Source organism: Neovison vison, chromosome 8 (genome assembly GCF_020171115.1).
Source record: "Neovison vison isolate M4711 chromosome 8, ASM_NN_V1, whole genome shotgun sequence".
NCBI lineage: Eukaryota > Metazoa > Chordata > Mammalia > Carnivora > Mustelidae > Neogale > Neogale vison.
In genome coordinates, this window is record NC_058098.1 from 15,015,714 (window position 1) to 15,042,337 (window position 26,624).

Sequence of the window (26,624 nt, forward strand, 5' to 3'; positions counted from 1 at the left end):
ACAACCTCTCTGGGAATGATTTTAGTTCAGTCCCAGCTCTCCATTCCTCTCCTCTTCTTGACAGAGGTATTTCCGGACCTCACTTTGCTCTCGGAAAAGGGCAGAGGCAAGAGTTCAAGAGACACCGCCTTGAAAATCAAGAGTCTTTTCAGTAAAGAAACTTGAAACAGTTTAAAGAAAGTTTTTAGTAAAGAAACTTAAAGTTGAAGTTTTTGCTCTTCCCTGATTTCTGACTATATTGATGTCAAGGGGTTAATGTGGTTTTCTTCTTGTTGTTGTTGAATTCTATAGTTGTGAAAGAATGTACTTGAAGATTTAAGTTGATCCGGACACCCGCTACCCTGCAAGTCTGGTGAATTTCTTCCTCCAGCTTTAGTGAGATACGAACGTCCATTGACAGATGAATGCATGAAGAAAATGTGGTGTAGACGAAGCACTATTATTCAGCCATATAGAAACAGGAGTTCCTGGGTTTTTGACAGCATGGATGGACCTCAAGGGCTTTATGCTAAATGAAACCAGTCAGACAGAGAAAGACAAATCCTATGCGATTTCACGTAAGTGGAATCTAAAAATATCAACTCACAGAAACACAGAGTGAAATAGCGGTGGCGGGGGCTGGGAGGGTGGAAGAAAGGGGCTGGTCAAAGGGCACAAACTCTTGGTCACAAGACCAACACGTTCTGGGGATCTCCCGTGGAGCGTGCTGAGTAAAGCCAACAATGCTGTATAATATCCTTGAAAGTCCCTATCAGAGAAGAGCCTTAATGTTTTCACCATAACAACAAAATGGTAATTATGTGACGTGAAGGATTTGTTAACTACCCTTATGATGATAAACATTTCGCAATATATATGTGAATTGCATGAGCACGTGTACACCGTAAATTACACCCAGTGTCAATTTTATCACAAAGCTGGGGAAAAAAGCAAATTGAAGAAGTAAACGTTGGCATCGTCACCATGTGCCATCTTCCCACTCAGGAGCACAGCATTTATTCAGTAAAGCCTTTTCTAAGCTACCTCGTGAACATTTGCATCGGTTTCTTTTTTTAAGGTTCTGCCTGCCTCTTGTTACGTTGATTAAAAGGAATGGTATGATTTTGTTGATGTTATAAGTAAGATTTTGTTCTATTTTATTTTATTTTTTATTTAACTTTGAGTTAGTTAACATACAGCACAATATTGGTTTCTGGAGTGGGATTCAGTGATTCATCTCTTACATACAACACCCAGGACTCATCACAGCAAGTGCCCTCCTTAATGCCCATCCCCCACCCAGCCCATCCCCCACCCCCCACCCTCCATCAACCCCCAGTTTTTTCTCTGTTGTTAAGAGTCTCTTAGGGTTTGTTTCCGTCTCTCCTTTCTCCCCGCTTCCCATATAGTCATCTGTTTTCTTTCTTAAATTCCACATGTGAGTGAGATCATATGGGATTTGTCTTTCTCTGACTGATAGAAGCGGGATTTAAAAACTTGTATTTGGGTTATTCCTCGTTTTAGTAGAAATTGGATTTATCATGTACTAACTGTGACTGTGGGTGGTTACGGAGCCTCTCATGGCTTCAAGCTTTTGACAAAATTAAAGACATGAGCTGGTACCCACTTGGGAGGGTTCTCATGAGAAATAAATAAGACAGTACATATAACACAGTTAGTATGGGACCTGGAACAGAGAAGTAGTCGGTACGTAAAGTAATCTTACTGCCAGTGGTACATAGTGTGCGTGTCAGGCCAGATGTTTGGGCGTGGCTCTTGCCTACTTTCCAGGATGTCCTGGTACCACGGGTCCAGCGCAGTGCAGACAGTCCCCCAGGGAACAAGAGGGAGCCCTGGCTTGCAGGCTTCTGGAAGGGGCAAAGGACACCCTGTTCTCTCCCCCCGAGGTTCCGCCCCACACATCCGCTCGCAGTGCCAACCCAGCACAAGAAGGAGAGTTGTCTCAGGGCCAGAACGTCAGGGCTAGACTGCACTTCCCGAGTAATTACCTCCAACTCCCTCAAACTGAACAGACAACGGAAGCTCAGAGAGGGCAAGATGTTTGTCTGAGGTCGTGCGACCAGTGGGGAGGCTGGGCTAGGACTAGAACTCAGGTCCCCTGACTCCTCAGCCTGTGCTCTTCAACTCCAGCCCAAATTCTCTTTCTGTGAGAGCTGTCTTGTTCAAGAGCAGTGGGGCAGGTGGGTCAAGAGCAGAGCCATGAGGTCACTCGGGATTGCCTAACACACACCCTCCGAGATCTGCACCATTCGAATCTGCCTGGCCCCACCCTGTGCGTCTCCAGAGGACACTATTCCCCACCCACATTAAAGGATCAAGGACTTGGCGTGTCCTGTCTCCTTGTTCACATCTTAAATATAAAGCCAGGGGCGGGGTATGGCTTAACCCAAAGGAATGGATTGTTAATGGAGGCATCTCAGCAGCAACAGGTGAAATGCTTCCAAAGCGGGGATTTCCCTGCTTCTTTCTATGGCCTCTTGGGAGGCTGTGGCTCCGAGGGGGACATGAAAGGAAAGGCAGGAGGGAGCGACAGACTTAGCCACTAGGGTTGGCTGATCACACCAGGAGGACTGGTGATAACCAGATCAGGACACGGGGTTGACGGGAGAGGAAGGAAACTGCCTGCAGTTGGTGCCACGTTTTTTTCTTATTTCCCTGGTCTTGGGCCAAAGACAAAATTCCCTAGGGAAATGCAGACTCTGGATCTGGGCTCAACTAGTGGATTTTTAGTATTAAGCCCTAGGAATGGACCTCTTGTAACCACCTTCTGCTCTCCTTCACCAGGGAGAGGGAGTCCTAGCTCCCCACCCACCTCTCTGGGGCTTCCAGAAGCACAGATATCATGGGCGCCAGAAGCAAATGGAGCAGAAAGTCGTCTTTTATTGCAAGGTCAACGAGGGAAGCAACCAAGCCCGGACTTGGGCATCCTGGGCAGGAGGCAGAATGCCCAGGGAGGGATAGGCCCGTGGGACAGGGGTCGGACCGGCAGCTCTGGGGACGTCACAGGTGCAGCAAGGACAGGCTCCACCTGGCTGGGAGAGAAGAGAACCGGAGAGGTGACTCGGCAGTTCAAAGCACTCGGAGGCAGTAGGGGACGGGGTCACGTCCAGGTGACAGCCCCCTCTGGACTCAGTCATGGGCTCGGAGACCCTCAGTCTCTCAGTGACCTCCCCACAACCTCTCTCTCACTCAGCTGGGGTCATTCCCTATTGCTCAGCCTTCTCTGTGCCCTCAGGATCCCCTCTTCCTCCCCTGGTTCTCACCTCACTGGGGATCCAAGCAGGCCAGCCCACAGGGGCCCTTACAGCACTTCTTGGCCCCTGGGCACTGGGTGTCTCTCAGACAGCGGTTTGGGGGGTTCAACATGGCGCACTGGATCAGAATGTGGGGGCAGGAGCCAGGCTTAGTGGACACGGGAACTTTGGCTTTGACTGGATCTTGACCTCTAACGGGATCTTGTCCTTTGACCAGAACACGACCTTGCCCTTTAGGAGGAACTGTTGAAAGAACAAATGTCATCACATGTAGACCCCACGTGCCTGCTTCACTATCTGGTCTTTCCCCCGCGGCCAGCCACTGCTCGCTGCAGTGTTTCCTAAACCTCTGCCTGAGGGCAGGGCGGGGTCATCTGGGCAAGCTCGGGTCAGGGCTCTGGGGGGAGGATCTCTAGGATCATGGTTTCCTTGAGTGTCCGTCTCTCCCCTCAACCCTCCATGATAAGCCCTCTCAGGAGGAGAGGCCAGACTGGGGTGACTTGGCAGAGGAAAAGGACACACAGTGCTTTTGAGGGAGGGGGAAGAGCCTGAGACGCCCACCAGGAGACCCAGCTAAGACAGTCTGAAGACTGGATGATCAGTGTCCTTCCTTGTAAACGGGGGGTCTTCACACATGACTTCTGAGGTCTCGTCGGTGTGGAACCTCCTTTTAGAGGCTGATTACCCAGGTGCCTTCAGGGGGCCGACAGGCAGGGGCCAGACCCCACACCCAGGCCCAGCTTCCTGGGGCTCCTCACTTCACTGCACATTCTGCGCAGGTATCCACACTTACGGCCACGACCACGTAGCAACACACCTTCTAGCAACTGTCCCGCTATCTCAGTCCTGGTGTGGAAAGCATTGCTGGTGCTACGGGACCACGTCCTGCTCTCTCCGGATAGAGCGGGAGCAGCCACAGACCACAGCGTGCGAGCTATGGGCATCTGGGTAGCTCAGTCGGTTAACTGACTGCCTTGGACTCAGGCCGTGATCCCGGGGTCCCAGGATCGAGTCCCTCATCAGGCTCCCTGCTCAGTGGGGAGTCTGCTTCTCCCTCGTCCCCTCCCCACTTTCCTGCTCACTCACTCTCTCTCACTCTCTCAAATAAATAAATAAAAAGTTTTTTTTTGTGTTTTTTTTTTAAAGTGAGATCCAGCCCTGCCTGTGGCCTTCCGAGAATGCTCCCTGGCAGGGTCCAACCCAGCCTCCCCCAGGCCACTTGCCTACTCACCTCCACTGACAGCTGCCTGTGCCACCAGGATCCCCAGGAAAAGGAACACTGCCAGGACCAAGAAGCTGTTGGGTCTCATCGGTCTCATGTTGTCTCAGGTGTGTGGCTAAGAGCTGAAGCTGACTTGTTTTATGCAGCCCAGCGTGGCCTTGTGCCAGGGGGGTGGGTCTGTGGTTTGCTATGGGACAAGACCTACAGTTCCTAATTCTACCAGGAAGGATCCACCCCTATCCTGGGAGGCAACTTGGGGCTGTCCCCAAGGATTGTTCACAGAGAAAAACGGCGGACACTGGGTTACATCATCTCTGGTAACCCCAAGAGCTGTCCCACTTTCCCATAGAGAAGCAGGACTGGCTGGTTGGTCCAGCGTTCCTGAGTTCAAAGCCGGGCGTTCTCCCTTAACTCCCTGTTCCCGCAGGCCCACCCAGGCCTGCCCTAACAGTTCACCCCTCCCAGCATCAAGCTGGGCTTCGCTTCCATGGCCCTTGGCCCTGAGGAAAACTCTCAAAGACAAATTTGTCTTGAAAATCTAATGACACATCACTACAAGGGTCATCTCAGAGATGTACCACCTAAGTAATCGGGAAGATGGGATTCTAGATCTTAGATAACAACACTAATTAAAATAATGCTGGGGAAAAGTTCAAGCCTCAAGAGAAAATATTTTGAATTACAGGCTGGTGTATAAGGTTCAAGTCTAAGGAACACTGATAGATTGTCTAGGAGTGCTTATATATGTGGTACAGCTCATTTACTCGGGTGGAGGAAAATGAAGCCATCAGCATGAAATCTAGGATAGCCGTTAACTCTGGAACGGAGGCAAGAAGCATTTTGGATGGGTGAGAAGGACTCGGGTTGGTTTAAGGTTTTGGTTCTTGGTAACTTGCTAGTACTTGGGTTGATTGGTGATTTCCCTTGGGGTGTGTGTGTGTGTGTGTGTGTCTGTGTCTGTGTCTGTGTTTGTGTGCGTATTTCCAAGGCTGCAGGGCAAGTCATTTATGAATGAACTTCACTTTCCAGAAACCCAAACTGCTGCTCTCTTGGGTGGTTTTCAGCCTTTCACTGTTACAAAGTAGCCCCATGTGGCTTTTTGCATTAACTTGTAAGCTAAAGTCCCAGAAGTAAGTTTGCTGTACAAAGATTAAACACATTTGAAATTTTTTTCCAGTTTATTATGGTATGATTGACAAACAAATTATATATATATATATTTATTTAATGTATACAATATGATGTTTTACTATAAATGCACATTATGAAAAGATGGCCACCATCAAGTTAATAAACATACCCATCAACTCATACAGTTACCATCTTTCAAATGCTTTTGAAATGTTTGTACTCTTGTCTTATGTCCCTTGATGGGGGCTATACCATTTTGTATCCACACAAGCAGTGAATGAAAGCATCTGTGTGCATCCAGGCTCTGGTACAGACAGTATCTAATTTGGGGGTTTTTATCAATCTGATAGGTGGGAAGTCATGCCTCGCTGATGTTTTTAGTTAGCATTTCTCTCATTTTTATTTTTGCATATTTTAGAAGCCACTTACATTTTTCTTTTTTCTTTTTTTTAAGATTTTATTTATTTGGCAGAGATCACAAGTAGGCAGAGAAGCAGGCAGAGAGAGAGGAGGAAGCAGGCTTCCTGCTGAGCAGAGAGCCTGATGTGGGGCTCGATCCCAGGACCCTGGGATCATGACCTGAGCCGAAGGCAGAGGCTTTAACCCACGGAGCCACCCAGGTGCCCCTACATTTCTTTTTCTGAAGGCTTCTTTTCCTTTGCCCACTTTTTAATAGATTTATCAACCTTTTTCTTCTTAATTTTTAAGAGCTTTTTATATATTATGGAGAAAGGTCCTTTGTGGTAGGTTTGCAAATAAAAATTTTACGTCATTCTAAGACCTGCTCAGAACAGCTTGGGGTAGCCTCCTTTTCTCATCTTATTGGACATTACCTCCTATTTTTTGGCTACTTTGCACATAGTGAGGGCATGGTTTTAATATGGTTATATTAAAAAATCTGGCTATATTTTATTCAGAAGGCTGCACATCCTATTAATACAGGGTCACTGGAGAGTTGATGGGAAGAGAGAGGTTAAGAAGATAGAGCGAGAAAAAGGCAAATAAGAAGAAACAAAAAAGTATTGTTTCTCCAAAAAGCTTATCATGTCTGGTGTGATCCTGTTACATTTATAAATAAATTGGGAAAATAATGAATATCACTAAATCTCTGCGTACTGAATTCTAGAAATATTCATTAAATCTTACCAACAGAAAAACATGTTAGAGGATAATATATGTGCTTGATAATACTTCAGCAGAAACACATAAAAGTGCTATAAATGCCTTTATTTATGTGGGAGAAAGGAGAAAGGTTTGAAAGAGTACACACTACGCTCTTAACATTGCTTTCATCACAGTGACGGGAATGGGAAAAAAAAAACAGATGAGTGGGTTTTCCTTTACACATACTAGTTTCTAATTTTTTCACTTGTCACAACAAAAGTCACTATTATGATCTGAAATATCAAAGAAAATTATAATCAGTAACTAGAAACCAGAACTCAAGGAATCATGTGAATGAAGAAAACAGTATAATTGACAGTTATACCTAAATAAACAATGAGATATATGTAACCAGTAGTCTCAGTGTTGAGAAGGAATGTTTAAAATAGAAGAGTCATAAACGGGGCGCCTGGTGGCTCAGGTCGTGATCCCTGGGTTCTGGGACCGAGACCTGCATCAGGCTCTGCTCAGCAGGGAGCCTGCTTCCTCCTCTTTCTCTGCCTGACTCTCTGCCTACTTGTGATCTCCGTCTGTCAAATAAATAAATAAAATCTTAAAAAAAAAAAAAGGAGTGTCATAATGTAAAAATGTAATAGTGTGTCAGGAATAACTCAGATGTTGTTGAAAGAAATCACTCTAGGTAGTTCAAGCAGAAAAAGAATCCAGCTATTGTATGAACACGTGTGATTGTAGGAACTCAAGTCCCATCTGCAGTCTGGATGTGGAAGAGTCTGGGACAGGTAGTCCCTGGGTTGCCAGTCGCTGCAGGAAGACGTGTTGGGAGCAAGTGAATCTGCGTTGATGAAGAAACTGCACAGAGCACACGGCCATCTACTCTTTTCACGCCACTGTTCATGCCCCCTGGTCCATCCTCTACGTACACTTGAAACATCAGCAAATATTCACCTCCCAGAAGGGAAGTGCCCACCTGTAGAGAGAAAATAAATAAGAAAATGCACAAGGGAGAAGGAAGAGGTGTATTTAGTAGAGAAGTTATCATCTTGAAATGCTGCAGCAATATCTCTCTGGCCATGGCTCATAGGAAGAGCCCTCTTGTTTCAGAGAAGTACCTAAGAATCAGGACAAGTCCACGTATTGGAGGAACCACCCATTATTGTAGCAACAGAGGAGGGAGCCCTTGAGCTAAGAAAACAAGAAAGCCAGTCTAACTTCCCACCCCTCCTGCTCAGGTAAGATACTCCCTTCAATAGCTGGTCCGTGAAAATCTACGGATTTTAAAATAAGGAAGAAATGCGAAAATCACATAAGCCATGCAAAAATACTATTTTTTTAAAAGCAGAAATTAGTAACGACGCTTAAAAACATCTAAGCAGGATTTTTTCAATCTTCAGTAAAATGTCACCGCAAACCTGAAAAAGAAAAATGGATATTCTAAAATAAATGTCTAAAATCACTGAAGTCAGTTGAAACCATAAGAACCACCATAAAGCAGAAATATAGAAATTCAAAGAAGAAATAGCAAGACAACAGGAAGATGTGAAGTGAAACCTGATAGAGCTCAGGGGAGAAATGGAAGACAAGGACAAAAACATTCCAGAAATAAAGACCAAGTAAGGACAAAAGGAAAGAAAATATGAAAAGCAAAGAACCACAAACTGAAAATGAAAAATAGCTTGAAAATGATTTCAGAGAAAGTCTTCAGTATAAAAAGTCAGTAGAGATGTAAGAGACACGTAAATCAAGTTGCACAAAGAAGAAAACCAAAACACACAAACAAAAGAAGAAAACCAAAGGAGTAAAATTAAAGAATTGTTTAAAACCCTAATCAAGGAAAATATTTCTGAACTAAAAGCAGGCTCCAATCTACATATTGGAAGTTGACAGCACGGTAAACACAAGACACATATGAATAAAATTGGGGGCTGTAAAGATAGACACAGAAGCTTCCAAGAAGTCAACTTCTCTCAAAAAATAAAAACAAAAACAAAATTGGAAGAAAAAATCAGATGGAATGAGAGTCAGAAAACAGCAGAGCAAAACTTAAATTCACTCAAGGAAAGAAAGTACACACTGATGATTTTTTTTTTTTTTTGACACAACTAATTTGTCCTGGAAGTAAAAAGACTACCGGAATCGGGGGTGCCTGGGTGGCTCAGTGGGTTAAGCTTCTGCCTTCAGCTCAGGTCATGATCCCAGGGTCCTAGGATTGAGCCCCGTATCGGGCTCTCTGCTCAGCAAGAAGCCTGCTTCCCCCTCTCTCTCTGCCTGCCTCTCTGCCTACTTGTAATCTCTGTCAAATAAATAAATAAAATCTTAAGAAAAAAAAAAAGACTAGAGGAATCTATTTCTGGACATGCAAGAACTCAACAGTTCTTGTTCCTAAGACCTTTCCTGAGCAGTTTCTAAGGGACAAGATATACCCAACCCAGAAGATCTATGGGAATTACTAAAATGACGACTATTGAGCACTGGGCGTTTTAACTGTGGGGAAAAAAAAGAAAGACAAAGTAGTAGCAAATGGTAGGTAAAGACACCATGCTGTAAAAAAGTAGAAATAGTAAAATTTCCATCAAATAGGAGGATGAAGGGGAAGGAAGTTGGACAAGAGAGTAAGCTCGCTGATTGCTGTGTATATATAATAGTTTCAAGTCAAAGGATATTTAAAACAATAAGCTTCAACAGAACTCAGCACTTTTGTGCATCAAAGGACACTACCAAGATAGTGAGAAGACCACCTGCAGAATGGTAGAAAAAGATTTGCAAGTCAAGTATCTGATAAGGGCCTAGAATCCAGCATATATAAAGGACACAGACAATTCAACTATAACAAGATAAACAACCCAATTTTAAAATGGGCCAAACTCTTGAATAAACTTCTCTCTAAAGAAGATACACAAAAAGGGGCGCCTGGATGGCTCAGTGGGTTAAGCCTCTGCCTTCAGCTCAGGTCATGATCTCAGGGTCCTGGGATCGAGTCCCGCATCGGGCTCTCTGCTCAGCGGGGAGCCTGCTTCCCCCTCTCTCTCTCTCTGCCTGCCTCTCCGCCTACTTGTGATCTCTCTCTCTCTCTATCAAATTAAAAAAAGAAGAAGAAGATATACAAAAAGCCAGTGAGCTTATGAAAAGATACTCAACATCATTAGCCAATGCGAAAACGCAAACCCAAATCAGAAGATACCACCTCAAACGCCTTAGTGTAATTATACAATTTTTTATCTTAATGGAAAAAGACAAGTGTTGGCGAGGAGGTGGAGAAGTTGGAGCCCTTGTACTCCAGGTGAGGATAAAATGGTGCAGCATGAACTGTCCCAGAGGTCTGAGAGGTAACCTTGGACCTGGCCGACCACTGCGGTTCATCTGCTACATGAGAGCGCTCAGTGAGGACCGGCGGAGGTGGCTGTTTCTCTAGCACAGGAACGAACACAGGGAGCTGAGGACACTGAAGTCTTCACGCTAGCCCTTGGACATCTGGAAATCCATCCTCCACATCTGCAGGCAGGTCCCCACCAGGTACACCCACTCTCACCCTGACCTCCTCTCTGCCGGTCCTGCCTCCTCACCAGACACATGCTGAGTCCCACTCTGTGGTCCCCTTCCCTCCTTTCTCTAGGGACTCCCAGTGCCCAGGGAAGCCCCAGAAATAGTAGGAAAGTCATACTGCATTTGCTACAGGGAGGCCCCTGCCCTCCCCTGTTAGAGGCTGAGATTCAATCTCCACGGGCCTCCATCCCCCTGATTACAGAGAAACCTCTTCCGGTGGTCTCTTTTGAGAAATAAATGAGGAGGTGACACCCTGTCCCTGACACCTTAGAGTCATTCAATAGAGTGAGCAGTCCCCGCAGATACCTATATCTTGGGGGCAGGACAGACTTGGGGGGTGAAGGGAGCCTAAAGCAGGGAAGAGGCTTCCTAGACAGACTTGGATATCTACCATCTATGCACCAGTCCCATGCTCTGGTCCATGGAAACTCCAAGGAAGACCAAAGCCCCAGGAGGAGCTGCTTGGAGGTCTGTGGAGAAAACACTGGCCTGGAAATTAGTTCTAGTCTCAGCTTCACCCCCAACTTGCTGGGTGACCTCAGGCAAATAGCTTTCCCTCAGCTCAGGTCATGAGCCTCAGTTTTTGTTTTTTTCTTCATCGAACTTGAGGGGTTTAGATGCAACGTGGGTCTTTATGGGGTCGGAATACATTAACTCCTCCACTAAGAATAATAAAATTAACTCCTCTTGAGAAAAAAATTAATGAGAAAGAAATTATACCTGAGTAAAGTTGACTTCCCACCCCCCCCAAGTTTTACTGAAAAATAGCTGATATACATCACTATGTAAGTTTAAGGTACACAGCATAGTAGTCTGATTCACATCTATTGTGAAATGATCACCACTGTTGGTTTAGTTAATATCCATCTTCTCTGACAGAATAAAGAGAAAAACAATTCTCCTTGTGATGGGGACTCTTAGGATCTACTCTCTTTACAACGTCCTTGTATGTCACACACAGTGTTAACTGTGGTCCTCCTGCTGTCCATTCCACTCCTGGTGCTTATTTATTTGTAACTGGAAGTTTACACCTTTGGACCCCCTTCCTCCAATTCTCCTTCTCCCCACCCCCACCTCTGGGATCCATAAGTCTGATCTCTTTTTCTCTGAGTTTGGTGCGGTTGTTCATTTTTTAGATTTTACACGGAAGTGAATATAAGTGTTCGCATTTCTCTGAAGCTAACTTTTAAAAAAATTTAACTTTGGGGGGTTGGCTTCCTGCTGTGGGTGGCGATGGGAAGCAGAGGTGGAAGGATGGGGTTGGGCAAACAAAGAACCACATGCCTCTCCCTGCCTCTCCCCCCCAACCCCCGCCCCGGGGAGGACACAAGCCTTGGTCCCACTCTTCCCCCTGTTCTCCGGGGACAGAGAAAAAAAAGGTGGGCTGGGCTGAGGAAGAACCTTGACACCAGGGAAGCTTAGAGTCCAAGCCAGGACCAGTGCCTGACCTCCAGGCCTGGCCAAAAAAAAAGTTAGCGTAAGTCGTGACCATGACTCATATTTTTAAATATTTTCTATCTCTGGCTCAGTACCAAACACTGTACATGCACTATCTCATTTTCCCGTTAGCAGCCCCTAGGGGGCGCTTCCTATTTTCCCCATCCTGCAAACACACAGCTTAGACATCAAGAGGTTAAAGGATTCTAGGACTTCTCTGGGTAAAATAAGTTGGATTAACACATATCATTAAACACTACCAAGAACTAGTTAGAAAATAGCAAAAAAAAAAAAATTCCTATCCAACATTATCAAAATCCATAAAACACCTACAAATAAACTCATCTAGAAACGTACAGAAATTTTCAGGGGGGAAAACATTTACAAAACTTTACTACATGACATTAAAAAAAAAAGATCTAGATGCATTCTTTGAAATTTTCCATAACAAAAGAAATTTTTTAAACATACGCTCTTCCCAAAACATGAAGCCTCCATGAGGTAAAGATGTCCATCTTCGCCACCATAATTTATATTATGAACCAAAATCTGGTGGGTTTCTGCAACCCGTAATGAAACAACCCGTAATGAAATCATTGATTTCATTATGGGTTGATAATCATCCATGGTTTCTGAAATCATGAGGTGAATTTTTGACCAGGACCAACCAGACATTTATAGCGTACCTAACTCACCCCACAATCTGTCTGCCGTTCTTAAATTGGGGAGCACATCTTCTCAGTGGAATCTTAGGAGACATCTCCTACAATGCGCTGCTCTATCTTCACCACACTAAAAGGGGTCAGCGAGGCCTGTGTTCCTCCTGAAGTGAAGTGACAGGAAGCATACAGCATCCACCTGAGAATTATTCTTGACAGTCAAACTTGACAGTTGAATCCCATGAAGCCTCTACAGCTAATGTCCATCTCCGGGAAATACAAAGGATAGAGAAGTATGTTGAAAGGTATCACAGGAAAGTGGTGTGGGACACACTACAGAACTCTTCATCTGTTTTGTTCACCAAATAAATAGTGTGAAGAAGGAAGAGAAGAAAGGGAAGGAAGAGGAGGGACAGGATTAGGAGAGGATGTTCTACATTAAAAGAAACAGAAGACACTATAGCCAACGCAATATGAGCACCTTGCTTGCATTCTGACTTAAACAAACAACCATACAAAGTCATTTCTGAGATGATAAGAAAAACGGGATACAAACAGAACGTTAGATGTTAAAAAATTACTGTTAATTTTGTTAGGTATGACAACAGTATCAGGGTTATGTGAGAAAATGTCTATTTCTTTGAGACATATACTGGAGTATTTAAGGGTAAAATGTGAGATGCGCTGGATTTACTTTAAAGGTTTTTTGTTTTTGTTTTTAATGAGAGAGAGAGATAGAATGCTAATATGCGCACATGCACAGAGGAAAAATCCCCGGCATATTCCCAAATGAGCGAAGAGCCCCATGAGGGGTTTGACCCCACAACCTATGAGATCATGACCTGAACTGAAATCACCAGTCAGAGGCTCAACCAACGAGCCATCCAGGCGTCCCTCGCATTGGATTTACTTTAAAATACACCAGCCAGGAAAGGTGTGTGTGGTATTCAGGAAGGAAGTGTCGGAGAATGTTGATTGTTGGGACTTCCGCTTGGGACTTCCACTTATCAGATGACTACGTTCCAGGGAGCAATGTAATGACAACAGCTCTCAATACTTTTTCTATACTTGGAAGTTGCTAAGAGAGTAGAGCTTTTCTTTTTCCTTGCTGAATTCTCCTCACTTTTCCCTCCCCCCCAGTTCTAGTGAGATACAACTGACAAGCAGCACAATAGAAGTTTAAGCTTTATGGCACAATGATTTAACTTACCTAGAACATGAAATGTTGACCACAGTAAGTTTAGTTAACAACATCATCTCATATAAATACAAAAAAAAATAAAATTTAATGTTCACATCATAAAAACCACAGAATTGTAATTGGGTGAAGTAGAGGATGTGTTAACTAATCTTTTCCTGGGAAGCCTTTTGCAACATGTACCGCACATTGTGATGTATCACATCACCCACATTGGGCACCTCAAGCTTACACAGAGCTGTGGGTCCATTACGTCTCACCGAAGCTGGGGGGAAAGTTCATTGTTGAATCTGGGTGATGGGAACACAAGGCTTCATAAAAGTACTTACTGTTCTTTTGTGTAGTTTTGAAAATTTTTATGCTAAAATGTCTAACAAAAAGCAACACATTTGTTCCTGTAACTTTAAAAAAAAGATTATTAGGTTCATCTGGAAGAATGGAATCCTTGTGTCAGGGACAACTGAAGAGGTAGATTAGCAAGGGGTAATGGACACCACCTGTCTTGAAGATGTCTTGAAGAAGCTACAGTTACAAAAGTTGTACTGGCCCAGGAATCACTAGTCGAGGGAAAAGAGCACAAAACCTAGAAATGTCCCTTGTTACATATAAGACTTCCATTTTTTATAAAGTTCTGATTTCCAACCAATGACCAAAGTTTGAATTATTCACTAAATGATACCAAGGCAGCTGCTTAGAAAAAACCGAGAAAAAGGGTATTATAACTTAGAAAAAATGTATTCCCCTATGTCACACACACACAGTGCCAACATAAATGTCAGACGGATTAAAGAATTAACATGGCTTTGGGGGACACCTGGGTGACTCTGTCAGTTAAACATCAGCCTTTGGCTCAGGTCATGATCCCAGGGTCCTGGGATAGAGTCCTGCATCGGGATCCTTGCTCAGCGGAGAGCCTGCTTCTCCCTCTGCCTGCCGCTCCCCGTGTTTGTGCTCGCTCTCTCTCCTTCTGACAAATAAATAAATAAATAAAATCATTAAAAATAATAAAGAAATAAAACTACATACATTCCCATTGGCAAAGATTTTATATACTTTTCTTTTAGCATCCTGTCTTTCTTTAGTGAGTATATCTGTTAGGGATCTTTGGTTGTAAGCAACAACAGAATTTTAGACTATTCTCTTTATAGCATTGCCTTCTCTGTTCAGGATTTGAATGGAGGAGCGGGTTGGGTAAGAGAAGAGTCCAATTACTCAAACCTGAGTCAAGTGCCCTCACCAGTGACTGGAGAAGTGCTTGGTGATTGGCAGCCAACCAGAATCACAGGACTCGGAAGCAATGACTCCACAAAAGGAAGAGATACCCGGCAGACAAAAGCAAGAGACAGCTGGAGGCTGTCATACACTCATTTACTTCCTTTCTGAAATGCAATCTGACAGGATATTCAAAACCTGAAAAGCAATCACTCCTTTTGACTTAGCATTTCTTTTTGTTTATTGGTTTGGGTTTTTATTTGGGTTTATTATTTTTTATTTTTTTATTTTAAATTTCATAAAATTAACATAGAATGTATTATTTGTTTCATTTTTTTTAAAGATTTTTTTTTAAGATTTTTATTTATTTATTTGACAGACAGAGATCATGAGTAGGCAGAGAGGCAGGCAGAGAGAGGGAGGGGGAAGCAGGCTCCTTGCTGAGCAGACAGCCTGATGCGGGGCTTGATCCCAGGACCCTGAGATCATGACCTGAGCTGAAGGCAGAGGCTTTAACCCACTGAGCCACCGAGGCACCCCTTTTTAAAGATTTTTAAAAAGATTTTATTTATTTATTTGACAGACAGAGATCACAAGTAGGCAGAGAGACGGGGAAGCAGGCTCCCTGCTGAGCAGAGAGCCAAATGCAGGGCTTGAACCCAGGACTCTGGGATCATGACCTGAGTCGAAGACAGAGGCTTTAACACACTGAGCCAGCCAGGCACCCCTAAAGATTTTATTTTTATGTAATCTCTCCACCTACATAACGTGATCTAGAGTCACATTGCTCTACAGACTGAGACAGGCATGTGCCCCCTGTTTTCGTTTTTAAACACTGGTTTTTGGTTTTGAGGTTTCTTGTTGCAATATAATTGACATATAACATTATATTGGTTTCCAGTGTACACATAGTAATTTGATATTTATATTTTCCCACCAAAGTAAGTCTGGTTAACATCCATCATCACATATAAACTTTTTTCTTGTGATGAGAAATTTGAAGATCTATTCTCTGAGCTACTTTCAAATACGCAATACACTGTTACTAACTGTAGCCACCATGCTGTCCGTTACAACCCCAGGACTTCTTTATTTTATGACTGGAATTTTGTACCTTTTGACTGACCTAGCATTTCTATTTTGGCAAATTTACCCTAAGAAAATAGAGATATGACCCAAAATGTACATATGAAGATTATTGCCACAGCTTTATTTAAGTGGGGAAAAAAAAAATGGAAACCTGTGTTTCACCATAGACAACTATGTGTTAGCATATCAGTCCTACAAAATACCAGGTAATCATTAAATATCATGATATTAGAGGACACAGGAAAATGTCTACAAAATCGTCTTAATTGAAAAAGCATTTATTCAATATACATGTGTAGTTTGTAATGGGGGGGGATAGCCCCATAAAATTCTCCTTTTATTCCAAAAGAAACATCAGATCATAGAATATAAGGTCTCTGTTTTCCTGAGAGCTTTGAAGATAGCACAAGGGGTTCTAGTTAAACCCAGTGACAAATTTCCTGGCTGTGAGGGTTGTCCTGGAATGGAATAACCTCTTCCTTTCTTAGGGTCAGATGAAGTAAGGTCTGGCTTCCAAGGCCCAGTAACTGATGGGGACCACGGGCAGGCAATGACAGAAGTCCCACCTAACAGAAGTTAGGAATCAACTGTGGGTCCTTGAGCCAGTTCCCTCCCATCTCTGACCTACTGTTCCCCCATCTTTCAAGTGGGAGGGAGGCGAGGATGATCTTGACCTCCCCAAGTCATGGGAAGGTACTATGGTTCTGTGGGGGCCTCTGCCTGGGGCCCCAGAAGACCCTGAGCCGCAGGGCTTCTTCCACCAAATGCAGAAGCCAAATGATTTGCTATCTAAGGTGCTGTCCTTGGTGGTGATGATTTCTTGCTCAGGATCTCCTAGGGCCAGGGAAGGGGTCCCAGAAGCCGCCTACATCTGCTGCGACCAGTCACCTCAGCCAAACAAACAACCGCCCTGAGCCCTGAGCCAGTCCCAGGCAGAGGGCGGTTCTACCAGATGCCGCTGGATGTGATTCACCAGTGGCAGGAAGGTCTCTTTCTCTCCTCTCCACAGAAGCCCAGGAGGAGAGACCAGAGCTGGCCTCACTCACTGCACCTGCCCCAGCCCACATTCTCCAGCAGGGAGCTCTGACCTTAACCCTAATTCCTCCTCGGCATCCAGAACACTGCCACCCCCTTGTTGCCATTCTTGCCTTCTGACTCCTGTCCCCCGCCTATTGCCACCGCTGGGGCGGCAAGACCTGGGAGAGCCAGGACAGTGATCTCCTGCCTCAACAACCTTCATTCTTTATCCAGATGAGAAACACTGAGGCCCGGAGAGGGAGCCGGCTTATTGGAGATCAGAGTCCAAGTCCAGCAGGCAGGACTGGATCCTGGACCCCAACACGCAGCCCCTGCTCCCACCCACCCATCTTCAGCTCTTGCACAAGCATCCTTGCCCTGAGGCTCGTGGACAGGGGGCGGGGCCAGGACGAGGCAAACAAGAACCACACCATCCACCTCATCTCCTTCCTCCCCTGACTCAGCTGCTCTGGCCTCCCTGGAGCTGAAGGGGTCAATTTAGGGTGCCCCGGGCCCCTGGCCTTATTAAGTGCCTGTAGCAGAAACATGAGGGCCTGGAGCCTTCTCCTCCTGGTGGGCCTCCTGGCTTTGGGGAGCCAGCTGCCTGCTGCCTCCGCCAGGAAGAAGGGAGGTGAGTGTGGGTGGCTTCCTCTGCTCCAGGGACCGGGTAGTTCTTACGTCTCTGGGAAGAGTGAAGGTTGGGGGAGGCCGTGCAGTGTGACGTCTGTGTGTGTAGCTGGGGATGCCAGCTTCTGGATGCTTCCAGCAGCTGGTGTTTGTTGGTACATCTCTGTGCTGCCGGCCTGCTCCGTCTGCAGCTGTGAAGGTCTTCCTGCCAAGGTCACGGTCTCGTCTACATATCTGAGTGTGTGTCTGTGCACACGCCTGTCTCTTTGTGTCTCTGGGGGAGCGGGGAGCAAACCTGTCCATACCTGTCCTTCCCTCCTTTTCTCTGTGGATTATTAGGATCCATGGGCCCGCCCGGCAGCGCGATGACCCTGTCTGTCATCTTCTGTTGCTACCGAGGCTCTGCCTGGCCTGGTCTTTGCCCATCTTATTTCCAACTTTCTCAGGTCCTTCCTGGGTCCCAGAGGCCAATCGGTGGCGTGAGGGACTCCCAAACTAGGTAGGGCTGTGGTTTCTGGGATCTTTGGGAGGAAGCTCTACCCTTACCTCTCTTCTCCCAAGCCTCCTCGAGAAGGCTGGGCCTGACCTGTTGACGGGTGGGGAATGTTGGGGTTGTTGGTGAGGCTGGACAGGTGCCTCCCCACCTGGGGAAGGCCTCCGCTTGCTGCTTTTCTGGGACTGGAACGCCATGACCTACATACACCCGTGCATCCCTGGCCCTCCCTTGGGGGAAGATGACAGTAATGGGGACAGCGTCCCTCCTCCACAGTGCTGGGGAGCAGCTCCTGACATCCTCTCTGCTCCCTCTAGCCCAACTTGTGCCTTCCTCCGAGGCTGGGCTCTCTCCCTGGGGCGCGAGCTGGTTGGGGAGCAGAGAGCTCAGGCCCTGGCTGAGGAGGGAAGGATGCTGGTGAGTTCCAGGGCCAGACCCCTGCTGGCTGTGATGCATGTGGCTCCTCACTGAGATGCTGAGAGATTGGGACTATTTTTATCCCCATTTTGCAGCTGAGAAAACTGAGCTACTTGAAATGCCAGTTCTGACTCTCTCTTCCTGTCTGTCTATTCCTCAAGGCTCAGCTCCCGGCCCCTCCTCCCAGGAGCTCTCCTGGCTGCATGACCAGGTCCCCTCCATTCCACCCCAGCCCACAGGGAGATCCTCTTGGACTTCAGGCCACTCCTCGAGGCCTGAGCTCTTCTGGCCAGGGCTACCCCCCTGGACCTCAGAGCCTCCTGGGGTCTCACCAACTCCCAGCCGGGGAGGAGGGGCTTTTCGGAGTAGGGGGCGCCCTCACAGACTAGCTGCCCTTTCTCCAGCAGGGGACACAATTCAGTGTAAGACAACCCGATGGAATGAGTGAAGCGGGTTTTGAGCACTTGCTGTGTGAACAAGGTGTCCCCTGTGCGCGTGGACAGGGGCTGGAAGATGCAAGGTACAGTCATGGCACCGGCTGCAGCTGCTGTTGGAGGCTTTTGAACCTTTTCTCAGATGCTAAAGTGAAGGCCTGGGACCAGCCTCCATCCTCCCCAGGACTCAGTGGTGGCCGGAGCAGAGGGGTAAGAGGCCAGAGGACTCAAAGTCCTAGCTCAGGCCCCTGTGGGTCTGGACAATCACTGCCTTTCCAACCCTTGACTTTCTCCTCTGAGTGGAAGAAGATACTGATTCAAGCCTTCTGTGTGGAATCTGGAAATGGCCCAACATCCTAATAAGAAAAGAGGCTCGATCAGCTCTGGGACACAGCATTCTAGAACTGTCAGAGAACCAAATTCAAAGACCTCAAAGACCAAGTTCGTAAGGATCCCTGACACAAGGCCACGTGCAGCAGGGCAAGCGCACAGTACAAGGTGTGCCCAACAAGAGCCGGCCGTGTGACAGTGCGGCAGCCTGATGACAGCTGACAATGCTGGGAGACCCTTGAAAATCCTTCCTTTCTAACAGTCGCTGAGCTGCTGGTGGTCTGCATCAAAGACCATACCTCCGTCTGATGGGGAGAGAAGCAGGAACGGGATCTATTCTCGTAGCCTCCGGCCCCGGGACAGAAGCAGACAGATAGATGCAGAGTCACAGACTCTGAAAGAAAGAGTGCGGCGTGCTGACCTAATCAGTCTGGGGGACGGGGGTCAGAGAAGGAGGGTCTCCCAAGGATGCCGTGTTCCCACTAGAGGAGAGGGGACCGTGCGGAGCACCCGCAAAAGAAGACCCCTCCAAGAGAAGCCGCTGGGAGAGCAGGAGTCCGGGATGGAAAAGGTGTTGAGGATGAACACAAGGAGGTGGGCAGCCCTGGGCCAGGCACGACCTTGTTGGCCCAGATGCCGGTGTCGAACTTCATTTGTCGCCTTCCTTCATGTCATCTGAGTCTCAAAGCAGCCCTGGGAGGAAGGAGTCCAGCTTCCCATTCCACGGACAGAAAACTGAGGCTTGCCGTCCAAAAAACAAAACCAAAAAATTTGCCAACCATTTGCAATGATGTGGACGGACCTTGAAGATGGAGGCGACAAATCAGGCAGACAAAGATAAATGCTGTTTGATCTCACATTGGAACCAAGAAATCAAAACAAACAAACAAACAAACAAACAAACAAAACCAAGCTTTTAGAGAACAGACTGGTCTTTGCAAAGGGGCATGGGTAGGAGGTAGGGGAGGTGGAGGAAGGGAGTTAAAGGTACAAACTTCCAGTTATAAGAGAAACAAGTCGTGGGGATCTAATGGGCGGCATGGTGACTATAGGTAATTTACTACATTGCATATTTGAAAGTTGCTAAGAGAAAATCTTAAAAGTTCTCATCATAAGAAAAAAGTTTCTAACTCTGCATGGAGACAGACGCTAGCTAGACCTGCTGTGGTGATCATTTCACAATATATATAAATATCAAATCATTTTGTTGTACACCTGAAACTCACAAGTTACATCGATTATACTTATTATACAAATAAAATTATACAACTATACAATAAAATTATACAATTATACTTATTATACAAATAAAAGCAAGTCTACTCCCCTCACCCCCGCAAAAACAAAAAACAAAACAACACAAAAGCTTGCCAAAGGACAGGCAAGAAATAAGGAATAGAGAATTTGGATCTTGTGATTCCCAGCTCAGTGCTTACTACATGATTCGGAGCTGCCTCCAGCTACAAGACTTGGGGGTTCTCTTGCAGAGAAATTTGGGGGCTGCCCACCGGACGATGGACCCTGTCCCCTCTCGGTGCCTGACCACTGCACGGATGATAGCCAGTGTCCCTCAAGGATGAAGTGTTGCTACAAAGCTTGCTTCCGCCAGTGTGTCCCCATGGTCTCCGGTGAGTGTCCTTCTCCGCCCTGCTTGGTGCCCAAGCCCCGGGGCTGGGCACAGGTCGGGGCTTACCAACCCCTGTGTTGCAGTGAAGCGGGGCAACTGCCCCGAGGACCGCCTGCGCTGCCTCAGCCCCATACAGCACCTGTGTAACAAGGACTCAGACTGCAGGGGGTCCAGTCGGTGCTGCCTCGGGGCCTGTGGTCGAGACTGTCGAAACCCCGTCCAAGGTACGTTCCTCTGCACCTGGGCTGGGTTCTCTCCCTCTCGTAGCCCCAGCATTAGATGGTCCTTCCAGGTCAATAAGTCTAATGGGACACTCACCTTCCCAGGAGCCTGGGGCTGCCTACATCAGACCTGGGAAGTGGATGTGGGGGAGGGAAGGGGTCCTGATAGGACCCTTTGGGACCTGGAGGGACTGGTGATCCTCCGTTCTCTTGCTGATCTCACAACGGCTCTGAACTTCATCTGGCCCTTGTGAAGGAGGCTGGGCCACCCTGCTACAGTGCCCCCCACCCCCAGGGCTGGGCTGATGGGGTGGAGGGAGGATCCAAGTTTCTAAAGACCCCAGAGTCCTGCAATGGGGGGCGTAACCCTTTCTTTCTCTCTCCCCAGGCTAATTCTGGTTTTGGACCCTCAGGATGGGGTCTCTAGCAGGAAGAGATGTTGATGGGGGCCTGGGACCCTGCCACCTGGATACCTCTGTCTCTGCTTGCAGCAGTTCCAACCTTCTGATGAGCCCTGATCTGCTGACCCCTCCCTTGCCACCATCCACCCGTGGTTTCTCCTCCTGGGAGTCAAGGTGCACAGATAGACTCCCGTGATGCTGCACCACCCCCCCATCTCTTTGCGTGTTTCTCCACCTAAAATGCCCAACTCAGGGAGGCCCCTCTTTGAGGGGTCCAAACCCCTCCCTGAGGCAGCCCAGCCACTTTGAATGCATGTTCTAGCAGAGTTTTCCAGACATTATCTATTTGCATACCCCTTTCCACTGTTCTTGCCACACCTGCAAAACAGCATCATGATATCCTGTGTACTGCCTACACTACTAGTTATCTAATATCTCTCTCTGAATGGACTCATTTTGGTATAAAAATATGTTTATTTCAAAAGAAAACCTTGACATCATCACTATAAATGGAATAGGCAGGATCACTTGCCACAAATAAAATGTAGTTGTAAAAGCAAATGCAGTGAAAATAGCTAAGGTCCACTAAAGTAAAAGTTGTCAGATGAAACAATATTACATAATGGTATTAAATTCTACCTAGATGCTGCCGCCTACCAACACTGTGAGCCCAAACGCTGCTCTCTGGCTCTGGTAATAAACAAAGATTAGCAAGGGTTAAAGACACGTTAAAGACACACATCTCAAAACTGGGACCTCTTCCGTGGGGTAATCAGAAGGACTGAGAAGACAACTTTCTCAAGAGTCAGCGTTGTAGAATGTCGCATCCAGGTCCGCCCTAAGATCATTTCAAATTGCTCCACATTTGGGGAATGTTGCTTGAACAGCTGGGATGTCATTAGTTATGGGAGAGTCTGTCTCGCATTGGACGATACCTCATTCACCTGGATTTCTCAAGGGTCAGTCTGAGGTCCAGGTGTAAGAAGGCAGGGGAGGGGGTCAATGAGAGAATGACACCCCAAGGGACACTCCTGGACCCAGAGGGCTGGATTCCTGGCTGTCCCAGTCACCCAGGATTCACTCTGGGGAGTGGCGGGAACCAGGCCGATTCCTCCCTGCTTTATCTGCTGGGTTTCCTCTTGTGCCCTGATGGAATCTGGGGTTGGCCCGTCCACCCCCAGGTCGAGTTGGGAATCCTGGGTTTTCTTTCCTTGTTCCTTTGACGTGGTGGTGTGGTCACAGGTGAGTCACCACTCAAGGATTCTGTCTGCCCTGTTGGAAGATGGAGAGAATCCTGTTTCTTCACTGCCATAGTCCTTCTCATGGGGTTCAAGTGGCTGAACTCAAAATCAGCAAATACTGATTATAGGGAAACATGCTGAGGCACAAGAGAGGAGGAGGAGGAGAAGGAGAAGAATAATCTGGGGGTCACTGATGCCCTGTGAGCTTGGATATTTCCTTTTCTTCTGGGCCTCAGTTTCCCCATCTATAAACTCAAGCAGTCGATACAGATAATAGGGTACATTGCACTGTTTGCCCAGAGACGCCTCTTCCCTCCCCACCGCTACCATGGCTTCCCTGGGGGAGAGCACCCATGCCCCACCCAGGGGTTTAGGGCTTCGCTCTGAGACTGATGGGATGTGGGCTCAAGTGACATGCGACAGTCCCAAGGCAAGGCACCAGCCTTCTCGGAGCTTCCGTCCTCTGCCATGAGAAGTACTTGCCCAGAAGCCGCTGGTCTTGGGATGAAGGAAAGCTGAGGCAGGCCTGAAGTTGAGCTGCCAATCCCTTCACCTGCCAGAGCGAAATAAAGGTTTGTGATAGGAAGCCAGTGAGATGGAAGGGTTGGGGAGGGAGGCATTTCTTATAGATTTATAACAGCGAGAGCTTGTTGAATTCAGATAATGATTGTGACTCTTGAGTGAATGCCCATCCCATGCCTCAAGCTCTAAAACATCATTTCATTCTTCCATCCCGTAATCCCGAGGGAGGTGGGCATGCTTATTGCCATTTGACAAGAAGAGCTTTTGAGTTAAGAGACTTGCCCAAGACACCTAGTTAAGAGGTGAAGTAGGGCGCCTGGGTGGCTCAGTGGGTTAAGCCGCTGCCTTCGGCTTAGGTCATGATCTCAGGGTCCTGGGATCGAGTCCCGCATCAGGCTCTCTGCTCAGCAGGGAGCCTGCTTCCCCCTCTCTCTCTGCCTGCCTCTCCATCTACTTGTGATTTCTCTCTGTCAAATAAATAAATAAAATCTTTAAAAAAAAAAAAAAAAAAAAGAGGTGAAGTAGCCAGGATTCAGCCATATCGTATTCCCCCTCAGCTACTAATAAAATCAGCAACAGCTGAAATGAAAGCCCTGACTCCGTGCTGGGTGTCCCTTTCATTACGTCACATACAATCTCATTATGTCCTCATAGCCTCACTGTGTAGGCTTCGTCATTTTCCCCCATTGAACATATGAGGAAACTGAGGCACAACGAGGTCGATTTGGCCAGTACAGCTGGTAAGTAGTGGAGCTGGGATTCAAAGCCCAGCAGCGGGATGCCAAAGCTGACATCCTTACTGACGACACTAATTACATCCCATCTTTGAGAATTCCTTCCAGCTCTAAAGACTCAGTTTGCACATCTGAGACATGGGGATCCCAAAGAGCCAAGAAGGTTAAGTGACCAGTCTCAGTTCCAGGCAGCTGGAACCCAGTGCACGGCCCTGGGGGTTTCTTTCCTAAAAGGAGTCAGGAGGAAAATTAGGGGGGGCCAGGAGAAGGATCCCAGGCCAGCGGGTTAGAATGCAGCTGCTTAGGTGCCCAGGGCTGAACTGAGGCCCTGAGCCCTGAGCTAGGATCCTGGAGCAGCAGGAGGTGACGAGTCACAGGCCAGGGCTTCTCTGGCTATAGGTGGCAGCATCTACATAGTCTCTCCCAGAGTCTCCTGCTCCGTTTCTTTGCCAACTAGCTACCTGCTCCCTCAGGTCTGGGCATTGGGCTTGGCAGTGCCAACTCTGTCCTCAGTCACCAAAGTCCAGTCCCTCCAGCTCCATCTCCACTGCCCTTCTGAAAAGTGTTCTGGGAGGCTGGACATCTGTGTCCAGGATGCTGGCTCTTCAGCCTCCAATCCTGTTTTCCTCCCTCACTCATTCAAAGTTTGCTGAGCACTTAGGAGGGGCTCTAGAGGGTCTCATCACAGAGCTCATGCCCTAGAGGATAAGACAAAGCCCCAGCTACAGAGGTAGACAAGGTCATCCCCCAGAGACTGTGGGATGCCGGGGAAACCTAGCTCAGCCTGGAGACCAGAGATTTCCCGAAGGAGGTGATATTTGAATATTGAATATTGGATATTGAATTTAAGTAGGACTTAGCCAAGCATGACACTGTGAGTCCTCCATTCTCCCCTTCTCCCTTACCCACAGAAATGACCCATTTGGAAACATCCAGCCATCTCCCGCCTTCCCCCAGCCTACTGGGATGCTGGTGACATTCTATATATTGACTTGGGAAGCATTCACATGGACGCACACATTTGTAAAAACGTAATTCATTTGTAACTTAAGATGTACTACAAGAACATTATACTCTAACTTGAAAAAGTAAAAATTAAGTTTAAAAAAAAAAAAGAGTGTTTCCCTTGCAGCTAGAGATGACCATGGGACCCAGGACTGGCCAGTCAGAAGTTTGGGGGAAGTACTGGGAAGGGCTTCCTAGGAAGCCCTTGTAGTCTTACCAGATGAGACAGATCTGTCTTTTGCCCATCATCCATTTGTACTTTGTCCAGAATTCTGGAACATGGATGCTGCAGCTGGAACAGCTATCTGGAGACCTTAAGGATTGTCTTAGGTGGGGTCCATGAAAGCAGATCTTTAGATGAAGATTCATAGGATGGTGATGGTTTGGAAATGTTCCAGGAAGAATGGGTCTGGGAGTAAAGAGATATACCAGAGGGTGGTAGGGGGAGGGGAGGCTAGCAGGGGTGTGACAACAAGCAGGACGGGGAGAGGGGGGGCTCTAGAGACAAAAGCAGGTGACTCTTTAGGGCTGTTCCGTGGAGCACAAGAGTTGGAGCATTAATGTCTCTGTACCCATCAGTCATCAGGTAACAACTCTGGGCAGGAAGACATCGATTCCCAGGCACTTCAGCCTCTCCTTGTGGGCAGGCCGAGTGAGCCGCAGCAGCCTCCAGGACCCTTTGACAAAGAAATATGGATACCAGCTGTCAGGAGGGAAAGCGTGCCAGGAGCCAGTGTGCACAGAGGTGACAAAGGGATCCGAGGAGATATGGACAAAACACGGGCCTTACCTGTTACAGGGATGAGAGCCACACAAGAAGAACAGGGGAGGAAAAGTCAAGGAGCCTGGATCTTCAGAGCCGTTCCTGGGCGGCTGTACCTGGACTGTGGGAAAAATCACCTCCTCTCCAAAGAGGCCACCGTGGGTCACTTTGCGCTCTTGGAACTACAGTGACTCATAACTGAGATGCTGGATAAAGAAAGGAAGAAGAGTTTGTTCCTGGAGAAGAGACAGCATGCTCCTGAAAGGTGGGCGTTGTTCCCATTTTACAGATGAGGGAGGTAAGAATCCAAGGGGAGACATCACTTGGCTCGTGATCCCACAGCCATTCAGTGGTAAAGGCAGGCTGCAAACCCAGTGTATTCATCATCTTTTCCCGGGTACCGAATTACCACTTCTGCAGCGGCTTAAAACAGCACACATTTGTTATTTCATAGATTCTGGCACCACTTAGCTGGGTCCGCAGCTTCAGGGGCTCACAAAGCTGAAATAAAGGTGTGCAGCCAGGGGCTGGAGTTTTAACGGAGTCTTGACAGCAGAAGGATCCACTTTCAAGTTCATATGGTTGTTGGCAGACCTCCAGTTCCATGAGGGCTACGGGATTGGTTTCCTCAGTTTCTAGCTCGTCGTTGGCCAGAAGCTGCCCTCTGGTCATTGCCAGAATGGCACCCTGTTCCATCAAAAACAGCAGGAAGTCAACCTTATGTTACCTAATCCTGGAAGCAACATTCCCTCACCTTTGCCATATTCTGCTCATTAGAGGCAAATAAGGAAATACTTCCCAGGCTTCAGGGGAAGGGATTACACAACGGCATGAATACCAGGAGGGAGACATCACTGGGACACATTCTAGAAGCTGCTTCTCATAGCTAGTCTACTTAATTACAAAAATTTCGGTACTTTTTGCA

The 26,624-nt window shown here is 47.1% G+C and overlaps 2 protein-coding genes across 3 annotated transcripts; one reads left to right on the forward strand and one right to left on the reverse strand.

The window, feature by feature from the left end:
- Nucleotides 1–2,875: 2,875 nt before the first annotated feature.
- PI3 (peptidase inhibitor 3) lies at nucleotides 2,876–4,691 on the reverse strand. 2 transcript variants are annotated; one of them, XM_044262310.1, is made up of 3 exons: nucleotides 4,486–4,691; nucleotides 3,264–3,497; nucleotides 2,876–3,028 (listed from the first exon to the last, which is right to left on the reverse strand). In XM_044262310.1, exons 1-2 carry the CDS (start codon nucleotides 4,571–4,573, stop codon nucleotides 3,265–3,267), a joined length of 321 nt encoding a protein of 106 aa, XP_044118245.1. In that variant the 5' UTR covers nucleotides 4,574–4,691; the 3' UTR covers nucleotides 2,876–3,028; nucleotide 3,264. The 2 variants fall into 2 exon arrangements, with proteins under 2 accessions (XP_044118245.1, XP_044118244.1); XM_044262309.1 differs by having other exon boundaries at nucleotides 2,876–3,032.
- A 12,672-nt stretch (nucleotides 4,692–17,363) lies between these two features.
- WFDC5 (WAP four-disulfide core domain 5) lies at nucleotides 17,364–22,265 on the forward strand. Its single transcript, XM_044262969.1, has 4 exons — nucleotides 17,364–17,515; nucleotides 20,673–20,813; nucleotides 20,896–21,036; nucleotides 21,422–22,265. Exons 1-4 carry the CDS (start codon nucleotides 17,431–17,433, stop codon nucleotides 21,424–21,426), a joined length of 372 nt encoding a protein of 123 aa, XP_044118904.1. The 5' UTR covers nucleotides 17,364–17,430; the 3' UTR covers nucleotides 21,427–22,265.
- The last annotated feature ends 4,359 nt before the right edge of the window (nucleotides 22,266–26,624 follow it).